The following is a 19,182-nucleotide window of genomic DNA, read 5'->3' on the forward strand; positions in this document are numbered from 1 at the left end:
AACATAATTCTTTAAAAATGTTGTTTTATATTTTAATTTGTAAGTTTGCCCTCTACTGCATGCAATTCAGCAATTTAGAACTAAAAGTTATGGCGACAAGTGCATGACCGGAAGTCAATACATTTCAAGCCTCGATGTCAGTGGTATACACGTGCGAAGGAAAACATACACTACACTGATACAGTGAAAGAAGCATCAGGTGAGATGTGTTATTGTGACAATCGTGTGTTATTGTACCATCGTTTTTCACTCTTTTTTATACTCATAGGATCATAACATATTCTGCTGAGTACAGGGCGGACACAACCTATTTATTAATTAGTGTGTGCCAAACGTTGTTCAACTTGTTGCCACAAATAAACAAGTTTTTGTGAGAATGTAACCACATTGAAGCAAGTGGTGCTGCTGATAGTTTTTAAAAATGTATTTTATAGTATATTGTATTATATTTCTTTTCACCACAGCTTTCAACATAATTTACTACATTTACCCTACACTGTTTTATTTATTTGTTTTGATTTATTTATTGATTGGTTTATTTTTTATTATTATTAGTAGTAACTAGTGGTATTAGTATAATTACAGCAAATTTTATATTCTTGGAAGTTGGATATAGAACTGTAACTTTTTTATTCAACTCTTTAAGTTGTTTGTGAATTTCCTACTACTGGTGGTATCCTACCTAGTTGTGTAATGTTTTTGACCCATCTAATTAAAAAAAAAAAAGGCATGCATGCTACAGTGTTCGTAATCTCATACATGAGCATCATAGTTATTAATTGTTGTGTATTTATCATTTATTTAGGATGGATGAAGTTGATGATAGAAGATTGCTGGTTCAGTTTAAGAGTGAAGATGGAGAATCTACAGGGTCCCCATTTGACCTACCCATAAACATCACAAAAGACAAACTGCAACTGATCTGCAATGCACTTCTTCAACAGGTAAAATAAATGCCCAGATTTGCTGTTAATTGGTTTTTTTGCCAGAGGTAACAGCTACAACACTAATTTATTAGGTTATAATTGTATCCTTTTCACGTCAAGCAGTACATTTTTTGTATTAGTTCTGTATATTTGATGCAAAAAGGGCAATTGGCCAATTCAATTGTATTGATAACATTTACTTGATATGTGTTATGATAACATATGTAGCCTTAGATTTCTTTGGTTCTTTGATACTACAGTTTTGAGTGAGTCTTTATGAATATTCCATACATTGTTACCTATTGGTATTTTGCAAGGGTTCCTTTCAATCAGCATGAGGTAGTTTGAATATTTAAATAATAATAATAATAAAAAGTGGTCTTTTTTCTGTTTACTTTTCTACATGTACAATATTTCAAGCCACCAAAATGAATACTTTCAGGAAGAAGCAACACCATACTCATTTTTTGTAAGTGATGTAGAAATCACAGAGACGCTAGAAAAGTCTTTAACAAAAGACACATTAGAGGACACAGAGAAAGTTGTGGAAATTGTCTACCAGCCACAAGCTGTATTCAAAGTACGAGCAGTTACAAGATGCACCAGCACCATTGAGGGGCATGCAGAAGCTGTGATATCAATAGCATTTAGTCCAAGTGGAAGGTAAAGATTTTATATCATTCTTGTGTTTACTTATCCTTCTCATTTTTGTCAAGTCCAAATTTTGAAGCTAGCAATAGTAAATTTGTTATATTTTTTCATTCATTAAGTTGAAATTCCCTATACTAAAGTAAGCACAGTTAGGTAAAATGAAAAGAAAAATTGATTGTTATTATAATGCTGTGTCATCCACTTACAATCATACAGAATGGATTTTGATAAAAACATTGTCTAAACTATGGTCTTTCAGAAAATATTGCAAGTTTTATATGTAACATGTTGCACTTGTTGATATTCATAATGTTCTAAAGAGACATTTTATTTTTCCATTCTCAAGGTACCTAGCCAGTGGCTCTGGGGACACAACTGTTAGATTCTGGGATCTTAGCACAGAGACTCCTCAGTTCCAGTGTAAAGGTAACATTTGGGTTTTGATTTATTCTTTATTCTCTCTGAAGGAGTTCATGTTTTACCGAAGTTTGTGGTTTTATTTAAACACTGTATTTATTATTATTGAATGTCTGTATGTTAGTCTTTAAATATGCCTTATAGGCAATTTAATCATTTAACTAGCGAATTCTGTGTTGTGTCAACATTCTTTTTGGTAAAAGTAATTGAACAAACACTATCTGTTGATTTATGATTATTGTTCTTTAAAAGTCATGCATAGTAGTTACACTCTTAATTGGTTTGAAAAAGGGATGATGTTGAGATATATAGTTATCCATATAATATGATTTATAGTTTCAAGGTTTCCAACCATGCATAATAGTCACATCCTTGTTATTTATATTGAAATTTATTCTTTTAGCTCACAAACATTGGGTGTTATGTATTGCATGGTCTCCAAATGGCAAGAAACTAGCATCAGGTTGTAAAAACAGTCAGGTGAGTCAAAGCAGCATGCAGGTATATGGTAAATATATTTTTTTCCAGAATTAAGCTAATTGTTAGAATAATCAAAAAGAAAGTACAAAAACCTTAATTGGTTCTAAAGAGAATAAAAATGTTTTTCTACAAATGACATTATGGCATTTCCACTGTTGCTGACAGGTTAAAAGTCTCTTCAAATAAATAACTTTTTTCCATCATTATCAGCGATAGATCCAGAAATATTTTCTGACAGTCTTCCAAATTATCTTTGTTGATACATCCTCCAGTTTTGACCGTCTTCTGACAGAAAAAAATTAGATGCCCGTCGGTGTAAACTTGAAAAATTCTGACCATCTTCTGGAAGACCCAAGTTGGCTCTGTCTGCCCCTGATTATGCTAGAGACAATGAATAACCTTTAAGGATATATCTGTGCATTTGCCTCCCCATATTCCCCCTGATTGTGTTATGATCTGTTGTAGCCTGGAGAGCTTGATTGCTTTGCACAATGTCACATCTAACACAATGACATGTTAACTATGTCAAAATGTGTGAGATGATATTAATATTGTGTTTGCATTTGTAAGATAAATCCTGCAGACATAATTGTTTATATGTTGTTTAGTAACTTCCAACTTTTCTACATTGATTTAAGATGTAAAAAAAAAAGATGTTTAAGATGTTTTAGCAAAATCACAATATTGAAATACTGAAACTTTGGCTTCGTTCTTTGAAAGGTACATTTCTTATTTTTATAAAAAATATAGGTCTGTATTTGGGACCCCTCTTCAGGGAAACAACATGGAAAGACTTTGATTGGTCACAGGCAGTGGATCACATGGTTGACATGGAAACCTTTACATTTGTGAGTTGAATGTCTAGTGATTTATGATTCCATTTCAGATACTGAAACTGTTGTCCCATATTATGAAAGCTGTATAATGGTTATTTAATGTTGTTGGTTTTGCTAAGTGCAGTTAACATTGAAGACTATTGTTTTAAAGATTGTATAGACTTATTTATGACTAATGTTCCATTTTAAGAGTAGATGTGGCTTAAATTTATGCTGGCTTGAAATTGTTGAAGACTAAATTGAAACCTTTGTATTTATTTTCAGAGATCCAGAAAGCAGGTTTCTTGCTAGTTCATCAAAAGTAAGTAGTGTATCAAAAACAGCATTGTATTGAATTATGTGTTAGTCAAATTAGCTTTTTAAATTCATTTTGACTTGTTTATTTTTCTTATTTGTTTTGTTAAAAGAAATCTTTCATACGGTAAAGTCTTGAAAATTTCGTCGCTTAAAAAGTAATTAATATTTTTGATTGTGTAAATCCGACTAATTTTTCAAAATTACCTCTCCCCAACTCCCGGGGGTTGACGAAATTTTCAAAAATCTGGCCTTTGGGCTTTTATCCTTAGCGACTGTTATCTTTGACCCTCCTATATTGTGGGATATTTATTACTACTTCCTAAGTCGTTTTCTGGTGGTAAATAATAATCTATTTATTGTTGCATCTCGATTAAGTTACTGTACCCGAAAATATGTTGAGAATTATCTTCTCGGTAAGAAACATACCTCCTGATAGAGGAGAAGGATCAAGATAAGCCTAATTGCCGCCTTGCATCATAACCTGGAAGCGACATATTAAAAAAAATTACGCACTTGGCAACGTCTGTTGCATGCAGGGCTTTTCCCAGGATTGAGTGTCAGGCCTTCTAAAATTACCATCTGTAAGGGAGTTAAAATAATTGCTCCCGCTGATGATCTTCCGCAACTTAAGTTCCTTGAACTAATATGAAAACTGCATTTTATTATTGCTTACATCGCGAACGATCTCCCGATGATGATATGAAAATTGCCTTTTCGTCTCGCTCGGATCGCGAACGATCTCCCTCTGACGATCTTATGCGAACAAAGTCCTGGCAATATTACGCAAACGATTCTTCGCCGAAGATATACCGTGAGCGGGGGAGGGGGGCTGATTAAAGATAAAACAAAAATGATTTTTTTTTTAAATCCAAAGTGTGTTTGTGTTGAGGGGGGGGAGATTAAATAATGATCTCCCGCTGGCGATCTTCTGCGAACGAAGTTCCCTAAATCCCTTGAACTAATATAAAAATTGCATTTCATTCTTGCTTACATCGCAAACGATCTCGCGATGATGATCTTATGCGAACGATTCTCCGCCGAAGATATGCCGTGAGCGGGGAAGGGGGGGTTAAAGATAAAATGAAAAATATATATTATTTATAAAATTCAAAGGGGGAGGGTTAGAATAATGATCTCCCGCTGACGATCTTTTGCAAACTTAGTTCCTTGAACTAATTTGAAAATTGCATTTCATTCTTGCTTACATCGCGAACGATCTCCTGATGATGACATGAAAATTGCCTTTTCGTCTCGCTCGGATCGCGAATGATCTCCCTCTGACGATCTTACGCGAACGATTCTCCGCTGAAGATATACCGTGAGCGGGAGAAGGGGGGTTAAAGATAACATGAAAAATATATGTTCTTCATAAAATTCAAAGGGGGGGGGGTTTAAAATAATGATCTCCTGCTAACGATCTTCCAGGAACGAAGTTCCCTTGAACTAATAGTTCAAGTGCATTTTATTCTCGCTTACATGGCGAACGATCTTCCGGTGAAGATATGAAGATTGCCTTTTCGTCTCTCTCGAATCGCAAACGATCTCCTGCTGATGATCTTACGTGAATGGAGTCTGCTACAAATATGAAAATTATCTTCTCGTCTCGTTTGGATCGCGAACGATCTGTTGACGATATTACGCGAAAGATTCTCCACTGAAGATATGAAAATTGCCGTCTTGTCCCATTCGCATTGCGAACGATCTCCATGTACGAGCCAGGCAATCGTTAAATGGTCCTAAATTGAACATGGACATGAATAGAAGTGACGGGTATATTTCCCTTCGAGATAATATCTTGATTTTTTCATTGTGCCTTCCTCATTTAGGACAGCCGCCGATAACAATAACGGCGTTACAAATGACAAAGCCGCGGCCTGTGACTTCTATTTGCCGGCTTGATAACGCACCTTGAGCCATATAATAGTAATGAAACTATTTAGACAAAAGGCCGACGTTCCCGCAATTAAGAACAGGAATTCACATCTTAACCACCTATATTGTGAGTAACCGCTCGCAGGAGCGCACTATTGTTCCTATCTCCCATTGAGAATGTTATCGGCAATGATATCCTGATCGTATCATTGTCTTGAATCAACTGACGTATTACCTTCACGTTTGAGCTGGACAACACGGCCACATTTGGTGACGAACTTTTCAAAAATTATCGAGTACCTCATTTTCAAGGTCGACGAAGTTTTCAAAGGGAAAAAAATCACCTCGGCAGAAATCGTCTGCCGATGAAATTTTCAAGACTTTACCGTAATTTTAAATGCATCAGAAGGCAATAACCATAATTTTATCGTATAAATTTTGCCTACTGGTATCTTGCGTTTTCAAGGTTGTTACAGTACGAGTTGAATGCAGTAGGCTTGTGATGAATGTAAGTAAGATGTGAATTTGCTTTTATATTCTCTTACTTATTAGGATGCCACAATAAGAATTTGGGACACAGTTCTATGCCAGTGTAAGCTTGTCTTGTCTAGTCACCTACAGTCTGTCACATGTATTAAATGGGGAGGAACAGATCTCATCTACTCGGGCTCACAAGACAGGACAATCAAAGTCTGGAGGGGAGAAGATGTATGTTTTTGTTAAATAACACCATTTTTTCCTTGTTATGGATACTTTATGTCAGTTAAATGGGTAACTGTCTTTTCCAGAAATAAATTCCAAACAGCTATGGCTTTTCATTCTTCTTATTGTTGCCTAATAAAAGAAATGTGTCTGTTTTGTAAAAATGCTTTAAAATTACATGTCATCTCTCACATCAATTGCTTTTCGTTTGAGGCCAGCAGCTAACTTTTCTTATCTTTTTCTAATTCCTTTAGGGTGTGTTATGTAGAACATTACAAGGTCATGGTCACTGGGTGAACAACCTTGCCCTCAGCACAGACTATGTCATCAGAACTGGTTCTTTTGACCCTTCCACAGCCACTGTAGTACCAAGAGATATTGATGACAATGGTAGTTACTTTGGATTATTTATTTATTTATTTATTTTTTTATTTATTTTTTTTTTTTTTGGGGGGGGGGGGGGGGGGGCTTAGAATTGACTAACAAGTGGTATAATGAAAAAGAAGTTGCTGATAATTATAGCACCAAGAAAAAACATTACGCTGTGAAAAAGATCCAGGTGTTGTTTTAATGAAAGGGCACCTGATTGTCATGTCATAGTGCATTGTTTTCTTTCATTGAATTGATTGGGGAGATATATTGCTGACATATTATAGGAAAGCATTTCAAGTCTTTTCCTTGTTTGCAGTTGAAGAACTAAAGAAAAAAGCTTTAGACAGATATAACAGTGCAACAGTGAGTAAACTTTTATATTTATTATATCATATTTAAGCAAGAAGTGGTGATTTTTTTAAAATAAAAGGTAATTATAAAACCATAAGTTAAAAAAAAGGAGTCAATAAAGAGTTGGGTGGTTGAATGAAAACATCAATTAAAAGTTAAAGACATTAATTTACATGTTTGCTTGCCTTTAAAAAACAATGGGGAATGACAACTGTTCAACCATCATGAAATAAAGTAAAAGTGTTTTTGACTAAAATATTTGGCAAACTATAAAATTTATGAAAATATTTCCTCCATTCTGTTTCTTAGAATGCCATACCAGAAAGATTGGTATCAGCTTCAGACGATTTTACCATGTTTCTGTGGCAACCAGAGACGGAGAAAAAGCCACTCACAAGGATGACTGGTCATCAGCAGCCAATCAATGAAGTTCTGTTTTCTCCTGATGCCAGGTTAATTGCCAGCGCATCTTTTGACAAGTCTGTGAAATTATGGGATGGAAAAAATGGAAAGTAAGTGAATTAAGTAAAATGTAGGAGGAAAAGAACTGCTATCAAGTTGGGTAGATGGCATGCATGGTAAAACAATATTGAATGTGAGGGGCACTTTTTTTCTGAAACCAAGCACAACTACTGCACAAGAAATCAAATGACGGGTTAACATTTCACCTAATCATCGTTGTGAAAGGGGTATGTCTTTAAATGGCTAGTTATGACACCAAACTAATCAAAAAAATCAAACTAATTGTAACAGCTTCACTCTGACCTGAAATTATTTGAAAAAAGATGAATTATTCATCAACACCAATCAGGCCTCTTACTTTGTATTTAAGACTAAAAAGCAAAAAATTGAATTCTTAATACATGGTTTTCCCTTTTCCAAATCCAAACCCACACATGGGATGTAAATCCTTGTGAGTAGAAGTATATTTCATGTAATTTTTTTACTGTACATGTGTTACTTGTTAGATAAATTATTGATAAAAACAATGGCAGGAGTTAAGGTACACTATTAGTATATACTTTTTTATTTTCACTAAAAAAAATGTTTAAAGTGAGTAAGTGTTATTGGGTCAGAATACTGTGTAAGAGAATGCTTTTTGTAATAAAACACACAAAACAGTTATTTATGAGCTTCTTTTTCCCACCAATTTCAGACATGGATTTGGTGTTAAATACCAAACAAAGGCAGAATATAAGGTTTTAGAAATATACAGGACTTGAATAACTTATCTGCACCTTTACTGACCACAGCTGTGGCAGCATATTTTTGCTGCTTGATTCCTAAAATGCTGACAGTCTGTTAAACATATTGATAGCAGCTTGATATCTGTGTCTTTTCACATATGTAAATGGACTTGTTTTGATACTTGATCACATTTTTTTCAGGGCTGGGGAAAAATCTGGCACTGATGATAGATAATTCTCATAAAATTTCATCAAAAAAAATCACTGCCATTAAAAAAGTTTTTTCTTCAATATATCAGTATAAAAATTCGGCTGCACTCATAGTAAAAAAAGTTGAGTGTTAAGGTGTGTTGCAAGTGGCAAGAGAGAGTAAATATTAAAGATTATTTGATTGTATTTCCATTCCTGTGGTTAGGCACCCAAGTTCATAGAGTGCAATAGCTCTGCAGATGTGATGGTATCTGGTGCTTACATTTAACCAAAATGGTGAAAAATTCATGAAATGTAAATTGGAAAATAATTGTCATTAAGTCTCATTTGATTTCCCTGTAGATGAAAAGGATAATACTACGTGATCTAATGTTGTGCTGTTTGCATTAATGGAAATGTGAGAAGGCTTCTCAGAAAACAAGCCAAATGTCTGGTTTATTTAGTTATGATGGGGATGAAAAAGTGCGATGGATATGTATTTTTCTCAATTTTAACTGCTCACACATTGTCATTTGTGTATGGACTTTTTAAAAAAATTATCTGAAAATAGAAAATGCCTTGTAAAAACATCAGAGGAAACAAAAAACGTAAATGCCATTGCCATCTCTTTTATTGATGTAAAATGCCAGACATAGTATCCTTTGGTGCTTTGTATTTTATCCCCCCATAGGGATTGGTTGTTTATCAGCTTTAGTCTTTGATGTTGTGATCCCCATTTTGATCTGGTACTAAAATCAATAGACATATCCTCTCTATTTCACATTTAGTGCACTAGATCATAGAAGTAATTGTATTAACTCTGAATCATCCTTTTATCTTTGGGCCTAATTGCCAGTTTTATCCCATTTTGGGATCGATGTAGTAATAAGCAAAGGATTTTTCATTTGCCCGTTTAATCATTTAGTTGGAAGTGGGATCTCTGATCTCTGTCCTTCTTTCAACCTACAGCATATAGCTGATTGAAATCCTTATCCACGACCACACAAATTCACCCAAAAAAAATTTTTAATGATGAATATGGTGATTGGGAGGTTGAATAAAAGGATTCTTTGAAATGATTTCCCCCTGCAATAGAGTTGGTAATTGAGAAGCTTTTGAAAAAACATGTTCTCTAAAATATTTTGATATTGTGATTAGAATTCCTCAGCGGTATACAGCTTTTGAAGTTGATCTCTATGAAGAGGAAACTTTGACTTTAGGGGGAAATTGGGAGACACTTTCAGATGCTTCATCAAAGGATATTGATTCCAACTTAATTTTGATTTGACAGAGAAAATTGAAGAGATTCTGCAGGCTTAATAATTTCCCCTTAGCTGAAAAGGCTGTCAGTATATAAGTGCGTTTTCTGATGCAAGGCCAATCAATTTTGAAAGATTGACATTTCTTGGGAGTTAAAAAACCAATTTTTTCTGGGTAATTCTTTGATTGCTTATTAATGATAGTTTTTCTTTGCAAATGGATGGCTTTTGTGATAGCCTCCAGTGTTATTTGTCTGCAAAACGCCAAAAGTACTCAAACAATATCTACCATCCATTGGCAAGTCAGAGTCCCGGTAGAACATTTGTTTCGAAATTTTCCCATAATGATGATTAATCCAAGACATCTGTCATTTTTTTTATCTTCAGAATTGATATTATTTTTTTACATAAAAAATGGCGTTCCATAGTATAGACTGACAGCTAGTATATTTTAATACATTCTTCTATTTTTTATTTGCAAATAATAACTTAAAGAAATATTAACATACTTGCCCTGAAAAGGTAACAAGAAGCTTTGCTATTCACAAAAGTTAATTAAGTGTAGTTAGAAAAGATAATAATGTGGTTTCTCCTATTTTTCAGCATAAATTAAAGCTTTCAATTTTTGTATCACATGGAAATTGTATTTATTAGTTCTGATAACCAGAGTATTTACCTTTTCTTTTTTTACAAATTCAAACGTGATCACTTAAAAATTGGTAGAAGAAAATAAAAATGCATACACCTGCTTAGCTTAGTACACACTTTGGGTTTTAATACAAATGCACCCAATGAGCTTTCCATTAAGTGGATTCTGGTTAACCAGTCATATATTTTTGAAGAACTAGACAGTCCTCTTCAGCAAACAACTAATCCTTTAAAATATTGATGTGAAGTGGTTTCCCTGAAATTTGAGTGTGTTGAAAGGTCCGTCTTCCATTGGCATAATACAAAAATAATGTAAAATTTCATGCTTTAGATTCTAGGGCATATAGCTAAATATTTAATTATATTTTATCTATATATCCAAAGAATTATCTGCTTTATTATTAACATGCTTTGTATCACCACAAGTGTGTCATATAATAGGGTGTATCAAATGTTTGCTTTGTATTTTTAGCTTTCTTTGTTGATTGACAAAAATGTTAATTGGTAATTCGGTGTTATGCAATTTATTTAGGACATGCCCTCCTACAGTTTTCTGTCAAAATGAATGAAACCATGACAATTTGTCATTCTGTACTTTGGTATTGATCACCTGCATGCAGTGATAGTTGTGAAAAAAAGGTTTACTGTTGGATTGTGTCATAAAATGTGATTGTAACTACTTGAGAAATGGCTGAAAAAGGACCATCTAATTTGGTACACAGGGCTTTTATGAGCTTGCAAATGATGGGATGAGCTAGCAGATGCCTCAACTTGTTCAACTTGGCCTACTGTTCAAAATCACAGAGGCCATGTTGTGAAAAATGTCGTAAGTCATGAGAATGGGTTGAGCTAGGGATTTTATACATTTGATCACAGTAAACAGAAGATTTGCCTGAATTTTGTGTTCTTTTGGTGTTGCCTTTGTAACGTAATGTCATCCCATGCTTTCAATTTCCCTTCTGACAAAGCAGAAAGAGGGGGTTTATTTGCATTTGGGAATATTGGTCTGATCTTAGTTTACTTCTTACTAGTACCTACATTGAAGTAGACATGATACTTACATATAAGACAATTTTGAGATAGATATATTTGATTATAAATTTAAAGCTTATTTGTTAAACTGTATTATATTTTACTCTAGATATATTGCATCATTAAGAGGGCATGTCCAGAGAGTGTATCAGATTGCTTGGTCAGCAGATAGCCGGTTGTTGTGCAGTGGGAGTGCTGATTCTACACTCAAAGTTTGGGACGTCAAGAATAAGAAACTACTCCATGATCTTCCTGGACATTCTGATGAGGTATACCTAAATATATTTTTACATATTTAAAAAATATATTGTAATATTCTTTTTCTCATTTTAGTAAAATATGCAAGGTAAACATTTGTAAACCAATATCAATTCACCAGCTCTTATGGTCCATAATATTATTGTTATTGTTTTTAGATATTGTTTGGATTTTTTTTTTTAGTTATTTTTCAAAGATAAAAAGTAACGACACATTTCTATCCAACTTATGACAGTTTTTCTTAGTATATACAGTCTCAGTAGATTATGCTACTAAAATTTCTAATCATAAGGAGTCCTACTAATGGTTTATGATTTAAAAATATCAACAAAAGTGCACTTCAAGCATGAAATCATCAAACAGCTAAAGACAATTATTAAACTGATAAAAGAAATTTAATTTCAACAAGAGGAGCCCTAGATTCCATTGAAATCTGTTATCATTTCTTTTCCTCCTGAATAACTGTTTATACTGAGAGTTTTGTGAAATTGTAGCTGTAGGTAATTTAAAAATCATTGTTATTTAGTCTGCTGCAATAGCATATATATCACAATTTGACTGGAATTGCTACCTTGCTCTTTCTCTGTGCAATAATTAGTCTCCATTTAATGTCAATATATCATTTTTTCAGGTGTACGCTGTAGATTGGAGCCCTGATGGACAGAAAGTTGCAAGTGGGGGAAAAGATAAAGTAATGAAAATGTGAGTATGGTTTGGAGTATTGACAGGAGTTTGAATTTTTTTTCAACAGCATTGCACAATTTAAAATGCAGATGTGTTTGTGTCTGTTTATACAGATCAGCTGCTGCAGCATATATCCATGTCATCTTTGCCACTATTGCTGCAGACTCATGGGAAGGGGAGGGAGGTATTCCTTTTGAGCAGAAAAGGAACGCTCTGAATCAAAATTTGATCTAGGCTTTATTCCATTTCTCAAGTTGGGCCAATAAGGGGGGAACCAGTCCACTATTTTTAGAAAATATTTCTTTTGTTTCTGCCACTGTTGCAATTTCCGTTTAGCAAATACTCAGTTGTTCCATCACTGTCAGGCTATATCATAAATTCTTTCCAGAATTTTTGACTGTATAACCATACATTTTACTGATACTTCTTACATCTGTTTCTTTAATTTTTTTCTTCAGTCACAAATGTACTTTACATGTTACAGTAGCAAACAACTGCATCTGTCAGTGCCACAGGAGTGAAAGCCATGTGCATCTGTTGGTAAAATAATAACTTATAATAGAGGCCACTGATTTGCTTAAATTATTTCTTAATATATTCTGGAATACACACTGGGCCAAGATATCTGAAGAATGTACTTTTCCTTAAATTCTGCCAGAGTCATTCCTAGTGCTTAGATAAAGGCCCAAGTTTGAAAGTGGGACTGCACAGTCAGATTATCATTTCAAAGTGTGCTGTTTTATAATTATTCAAAGCAGAATTTTACCTTTTTGTGTAACCTTGTTTCGTGTCAGCATCTTCTCTATTTTGCATGATTATATCTTTAAGATGTATAATTAATTATTGTCACCAAACCCTACCACCAACAGTGTTTGAAATAGTATAATAAAGAGAAATCCCTTAGAGTTTTGTTACATTATTTCCCTAATATATATATATATATATATTAGGGAAATAATATATATATATATTAGGGAAATAATGTAACAAAACTCTAAGGGATTTCTCTTTACAAAGTAATGAAAATGTGAGTATGGTTTGGAGTATTGACAGGAGTTTGAATTTTTTTCAACAGCATATATATATATTGATATATATATTCAGTATAGTATGATTTACGGACTGGAGGGAAATAATTTTTGCACAGATTTTGTACTTGCTTTCTGTGCTGTACATATCATAGAGAAAATAAGGCTGCATTCACATCGAGTTGAGCCATGGCTCTACAAAGCCACGAATATGGCGGGGGTATGTCCCTGTGGGGGTACAGTCATTAAATCTCGGCTCCATTGGGACGACACATGTTGAGGCGTGTGTGAGGCGGAGAGACTATTAAAAGATTAGGCAGTTTTCCTTTCATTAACGTCTGCCATATTTAGGTCTTGGTTTTGTAGAGCCACGCATGGCCTAAGTAGGTCAAATTGGAAGAAAGTGCAGTTTAAAAGCCTTTTTCTGCTTTCATTTATAAGTTTTTTTTTTTTTTTTTTTTTTTTAAGAAATAAGTATAAATAACTTATGCATGTTACAGGACATTCACCCTGGCTTCTTTTGCATCTTTAATTTTTGTACTATAACAGGTTGTCTCCTGTCCAGTCTTGATTGAGAAACTGAGGGTACTATTGTCATCTTCAGCTGTTTTTGTTTGAATACATGCTAGCATATATCAGTTTTAAAGTAAGAAAATGCATACAACTTAAAGGTAAAGTGGTGTTTTGTTTTGCAGTCCTTAATTTTAACAGAACCATAATTTTTTTCTTCTTGTCTGTTTCTAACAGAACCAAATTTTTTCTAGTCTGCTTCTAAATATGTCTGAGTTCTTGATTTTATTTACAAAGCACATTTAGAATGAGAAAACCTGAAGTGAATGCCCAAAACCATGATCATATGGGAAAAGTGTGTGGACTTGAATCAAAATGCACTAAGACAGAACGTTGAACTATCCCCAAATACAAAAGAGGAAAGTAAAATAGGGAAAAAATGAGATGCCACTTATCTATGCAGGCAACATCAGATGCAGCTTTGACATTCTAATTGTGTTGAGGGTATAATTATAGTATTATGGCCAAAGAATTTTTGATAAATACTGGTAGTAATTTAATTCAAATGGACTTTTTATCCAGCACAAAGTTTCATAAGCAGAAACCCTAAGTTTTTTTGCCATTAAAAAACAATATGTGAAGAAAGATGTGAATTTTCAATAGCAATTTATCTACCATCATAATGTTAACACAGTTTTGGATAATGAGGATAATTTGAGTGGCAAGTTCTACAAAAACTGAAAGGAAGTTGAGAACTTGTGTGGAAAACCTGCCTTGGGTCCCTTAAAAGTTGTTTTCAGTATGAGTGCTTACTAAAATTGTTGACAGTTTTCTAAGAAATCATTTGTTAAAGCTAAAACTGCATGACTATTTGTCTGTCCATTAACCTATGCCAATGGTTTGATGCTCTACTAGGGATGTGTACACCATTTTTCTTTTTTTATACTGTAACAGTAGAAGCTTCGATGTAATTGAGTAGTATATTCTATTGATTTTAAAATAACAAAGTCTCAAAAGTCGAACTAGCATTCCCCTTAAAATTATTTACATTTCTGTGCCTAAATCTTTATTATTATTGTTGCTATTACTATTACTTTTATTATTATTTTTATTATTATTTAACTTGTCAAAATATATCAAAAGCAATCACTGTTAAACCTGAAGCTGAAAAAAATAATGACAATTAGTGCAGATTAACACAGGCTTAACTGGCTTGATTGCATTCCACATAGATTAAAGTGAAATCTTTAAAATCTGTTTGTTAATTCTCTAGAAGAGTATTTGTTGTTACATGTTTGTGCAGAAGGCTCTTGTTCTTTTGATATGGGGATTAGATGATTTAGCACCCTTTGATGGAGAATTGTACCTAGTTTTAAATTAGCATGAATATTCCTTTGTTCTTGGCATTATGAAATGCCCCACCTTTTTGAGGTGAAAATGGATAATGCTTTTGCTCAAAGCCACTCTGGTCTGCCAAATATAGTATTATCATAAAATTGTATTCGTATAGAAATACCTGGGGGCAGCCTTGATTTATCCTAAAAATGCTCTTTAAAAATGAAAAAAGCTGTGATAAAGTATCCTTGTCTGCCAAGAATGAAATAATTTTTGTTAATAGAAGCAGGTTACTGAAGATATCATTTACCTTTTCCTAAATGACATGATTTATGCCTAGATTTGAATGTCTGGCATATTTCCTTACCATGTCTATACTAGAGGTCAACTAATTTTCTCATAATTTTGTGCATTAAACATGTTTTGTGCAACCTTATCTTAGACTCTCAGCATATCTTCCTTTTAACATTTTGGGTAACTTTGTAAAAAATGTGGATTATAAGGTAGATAATACAATTTAAGGTGCTTTTTAAGTAGATAATACTATTCACTGGAGTGTGTGTTTTACATATTATGCAACATGACCTCAACTGGTACTCGTGCATGTACCGAGTCTGGCGTTCACCTCACACAACCAGGTGTTGATCCCACAGAGTCAATAACTGTGGCGGTTTGAATTTCCAATACCTCAGCCCTTTGACAAGGGGAGATCAATACGCATTATTTGGATTGTTACATCAGCCTGTTTGCTGTAGACAGCGCACTTCAAGCAGATTTTACCGCCAGGTTTGCAGCACTGGGGCGATTGTGTCTTAACCCAGCCAAGCTTAATCAATTGGAACTTCAAAGACTTACTTTCAGCTTTGGTTTTGCCTGGAGAAAAGAGTTCTCATTGATTATTGATAGGGTTTTTTTGTACTGTATTTTTATAGATTTTTAATAAGAGATTTTATGATTGGTTGATAATGGCCATTGACAGTTTAGGAGTGTCCAGTAGTGGAAATTAATTTTTTTTTTTTTTTAATTTATAAGTCTATGAAGTTCATTGATGTATGAGAATTTATTTTCTAGGAAGAGTGCAAGGGTTGAAAGTGATTCACGTGTACCGAAGCCTTTTGTGTGTACATCAGTCAGGATTACGCTTTCAAACTGTTAGCCCAGCAGATGTAAAGGTTTAGGATCAAGTATATTTATGCAATGAAATAATCTTCTTAAGGGGATTTGATATGTTATAAAGTCAGATATTTGAAGAAATAACTGTTTCTATTAAAAAAAAAGCATGATCTTTGATATTCAAGATTCCACAAAAATTTCTCAAATTTACTTTTATAATTTCCTTTTTTCTCATTCCCTGCACTTTTAGATTCATTTCATTGTAACATTGTTATTGACTTGTTGCTCTCCTGCATTTGGGCTTAGATCTCCTTTTTACATTTATCATTATCATAACAACAACGCAGCACAAAGGCTATCACCTGCAATGGGAGGATCTGTTTTTTTCTTTGCATGCGAAGCTCTCTAAGTCTCCGCCAAACTGTACTAAACGTAGAACATTTCTTTGATTTATCTGTAAGAACAGATGGTTCTTTGATTTCTTCCTTGTTTTACATCCCTTTGAACTTGTGTGTGTGTGAAATGTCATATCACTATGGAGTCTGGATGCCTGGTGCAGGTGTGCTGTACAGCCCTGCCCAGTTCTAGGTTTTTTTCCCATCCCGAGATTCGTGTTTTGACTCAATTTTTGTCATCCAAAAGGGTACATATGAACTGATGAAGTTCAGTTTTTATAAGAGAGAAAACTAGGGTATATTATGTGCATTTTAACAAAAATGCTGCAGCTATTTTGCACACTTGTATATGAAGATATGTTGCATATGAACAGCTGTTGATAAACATTAGTTACTGCTATTTTGCATGTATTTTTATTAATTTGTCCACAATGCAGGGCATTGTTTTAACATGGTTTCTTTTCTTTTACTTTTGTGTATTCCTACAGTGCATTAGTTACTGGTTGCAAATGTGTATCCTGTATAGAAATACTGGCCAATTTTATTCTTGATCTTTGCTAAGGTTCATTTCTTTTTAACAATCCCAAAAGTGCCACCTTGCCCATGAGGGTACACTTATTTTATAAATGGTTGACTTTACATTCATATTATTTCAGATGGCGAAGATGAGGGTAGATGATTAAAGAGAAAATGGCAAGAGGGAAGCTGCTCAATACATCATAACAGAGCCCGGGAGAAATCCAATCAAAGAACCGTGTGCTGTTTAACATGCAATCTTCACCCAAGGAACAATTTGTGCATGATGTCTTTCTTGATTAAGGGTTCTTTTGTAAATGGCTGTCACATTAAAAAACGCCTTTCTTATGTCTATCTGGAAGTTGACACATGTTAATGGTGTATCTTCTTTGAAATGTACTGGTAGAGTCATGAAAAGTTTTTCTCTTTAAGTTAGAAAAGTTCTGTTTTGCCTTTGTGCAGATGATTTTTATACAGATAAAACATCTTTTTGGACATATTATGTGAAGCTCAGACTGAAACCTGTGAATAAAAAAAAACATATTGTTGCTTGGAACATATTTCACTTGAGATGATACAGTAATGACATCAGACAAAAGTTTTCTAATTATGCATAAAAAGGAGCATTGTATTATCCTTTTATTTTGGTGATAAATTTATAATTGGAAGGTATTTTTCAAACCTGTACATTTTGTATCAGCATGCAGAAGGTTAGCTTATTTGGGGTTTGTAGTAAACTATATTGATTGAATAACATGGCATCATAATCAACTCGACGTATAAATTAAAAGATAGAGCCCACCACCCTAACAATATACTTATTGAATGAGCCTGATCCAGATTTCAAGACACTGCCCCTATTGATCCTAGTGCTAACATACCTTTGGTCCAGTACAATCCATGAAAAAGTGTCCTAGTTATTAATTTATTCACAAGCATGCTATTTTTGATTTCTGCCACTGAGGTTTTAAAGGTTTTTGGTCTTGCAAAGTTTTATCTGATACGTGTATTGACTTTGATCTGGCATGATTGATTGGTAGATTTAAAGGCTAGTTATTGGGAGGTCTTTGAAGTCGTAGACTCCCTGTTACACCAGGGTTAATTAAGACCCTGACAATTAGTGAATTATATTTAATATTTGTTGATACCCTGCCCTCTGGGTGTTTTAACTTTTAATCGATTGAAAGTCAGTGTGACATCATCCTTGTAGAGTTCAAACAAAAAATAATCTTCAATTTTATATTTTGTTTGTTTATTGATTATATCAAATGGGGCAACAAAATGTAGCTGTTGGAGGTTTTTAAACTAAAATAAACAAAACCTCAAAGATATCTTTTTCATTTTTAACTATCCTTTGATCTTTTACATTTAATGTTTAATTTGGTGCTTTCACATTTAATGCCTAATTTGTAGATGGCTAAATACCAGATAAAGGATGTAGACTCAATTAATCAAATTTACTGGATAAAAGAACTTAAAAGTACAGCCGTGAAAAAATGATCATGATCTTTTGTAATCAATGAGTATTATAGGACTCTGCTTATGGCTGGTTTCACAATCATAATTCACCACCTCCTGCTGAGTCTTTAACTGTTTCTGTCTTTAACCATTCTTTTTAAGGCATCGTTAACTTTGATATAATGTTATTTAATGGACAAGTGAGCAATAGTTGGCTTGAATGATCTTAACCTAAAACTTGTCACAAAGTTTGCGTTCAATTAGAAAAAAATACACGATTTATTATGGGAAATGTACACAGAGAAATGCACTGTAAATCCTCACGCTTTAGGAATTGGTGACAATTATTAAAATGTCATGATTTCCTAAATTCATAGTAGTGGAAAATGTTGTGGTTTCATATGAACCAAGAAGAGATCTGTTAAAGGCTATGAATTATTCATATATGTGTGTTTGTCTGTGTGTGTTGATGTAATGTGTGTATATGAATAAGTTATTGTAATGTTGAACTTAGACAAAAGACATTGTTGAACCAAATGAGTAAGTAGACTGTATGTAATCCAGCTTAATGTTCCTCATTATTTAAAAACTGCTCTTATGTGCAGTTGTATGTGTTGGATGCATACGTTTGAAAATTATTCTGTTTAATAAAAACAATATACAGAA

At 33.6% G+C, this 19,182-nt stretch overlaps 1 protein-coding gene across 1 annotated transcript; it reads left to right on the forward strand.

Annotated features, from left to right (window-relative positions):
* Positions 1-94: 94 nt before the first annotated feature.
* LOC106171998 (notchless protein homolog 1) lies at positions 95-19,182 on the forward strand. Its single transcript, XM_013552570.3, has 14 exons — positions 95-199; positions 806-944; positions 1,369-1,589; positions 1,924-2,003; positions 2,398-2,474; positions 3,225-3,322; positions 3,575-3,611; positions 6,032-6,187; positions 6,436-6,571; positions 6,870-6,916; positions 7,214-7,416; positions 11,329-11,488; positions 12,109-12,179; positions 17,199-19,182. Exons 2-14 carry the CDS (start codon positions 807-809, stop codon positions 17,209-17,211), a joined length of 1,437 nt encoding a protein of 478 aa, XP_013408024.2. The 5' UTR covers positions 95-199; position 806; the 3' UTR covers positions 17,212-19,182.

This window comes from Lingula anatina, chromosome 1 (genome assembly GCF_051362555.1).
Source record: "Lingula anatina isolate TDL-2025a chromosome 1, LinAna3.0, whole genome shotgun sequence".
Classification (NCBI taxonomy): Eukaryota; Metazoa; Brachiopoda; class Lingulata; order Lingulida; family Lingulidae; genus Lingula; species Lingula anatina.

Coding starts and splice junctions, on each gene's coding strand:
- LOC106171998 (XM_013552570.3), top strand. CDS start 807: ATGGATGAAGTTGATGATAGAAGATTGCTGGTTCAGTTTAAGAGTGAA. Junction 945..1,368: donor GCAATGCACTTCTTCAACAG/GTAAAATAAATG, acceptor GAATACTTTCAG/GAAGAAGCAACACCATACTC. Junction 3,612..6,031: donor TTCTTGCTAGTTCATCAAAA/GTAAGTAGTGTA, acceptor CTTACTTATTAG/GATGCCACAATAAGAATTTG.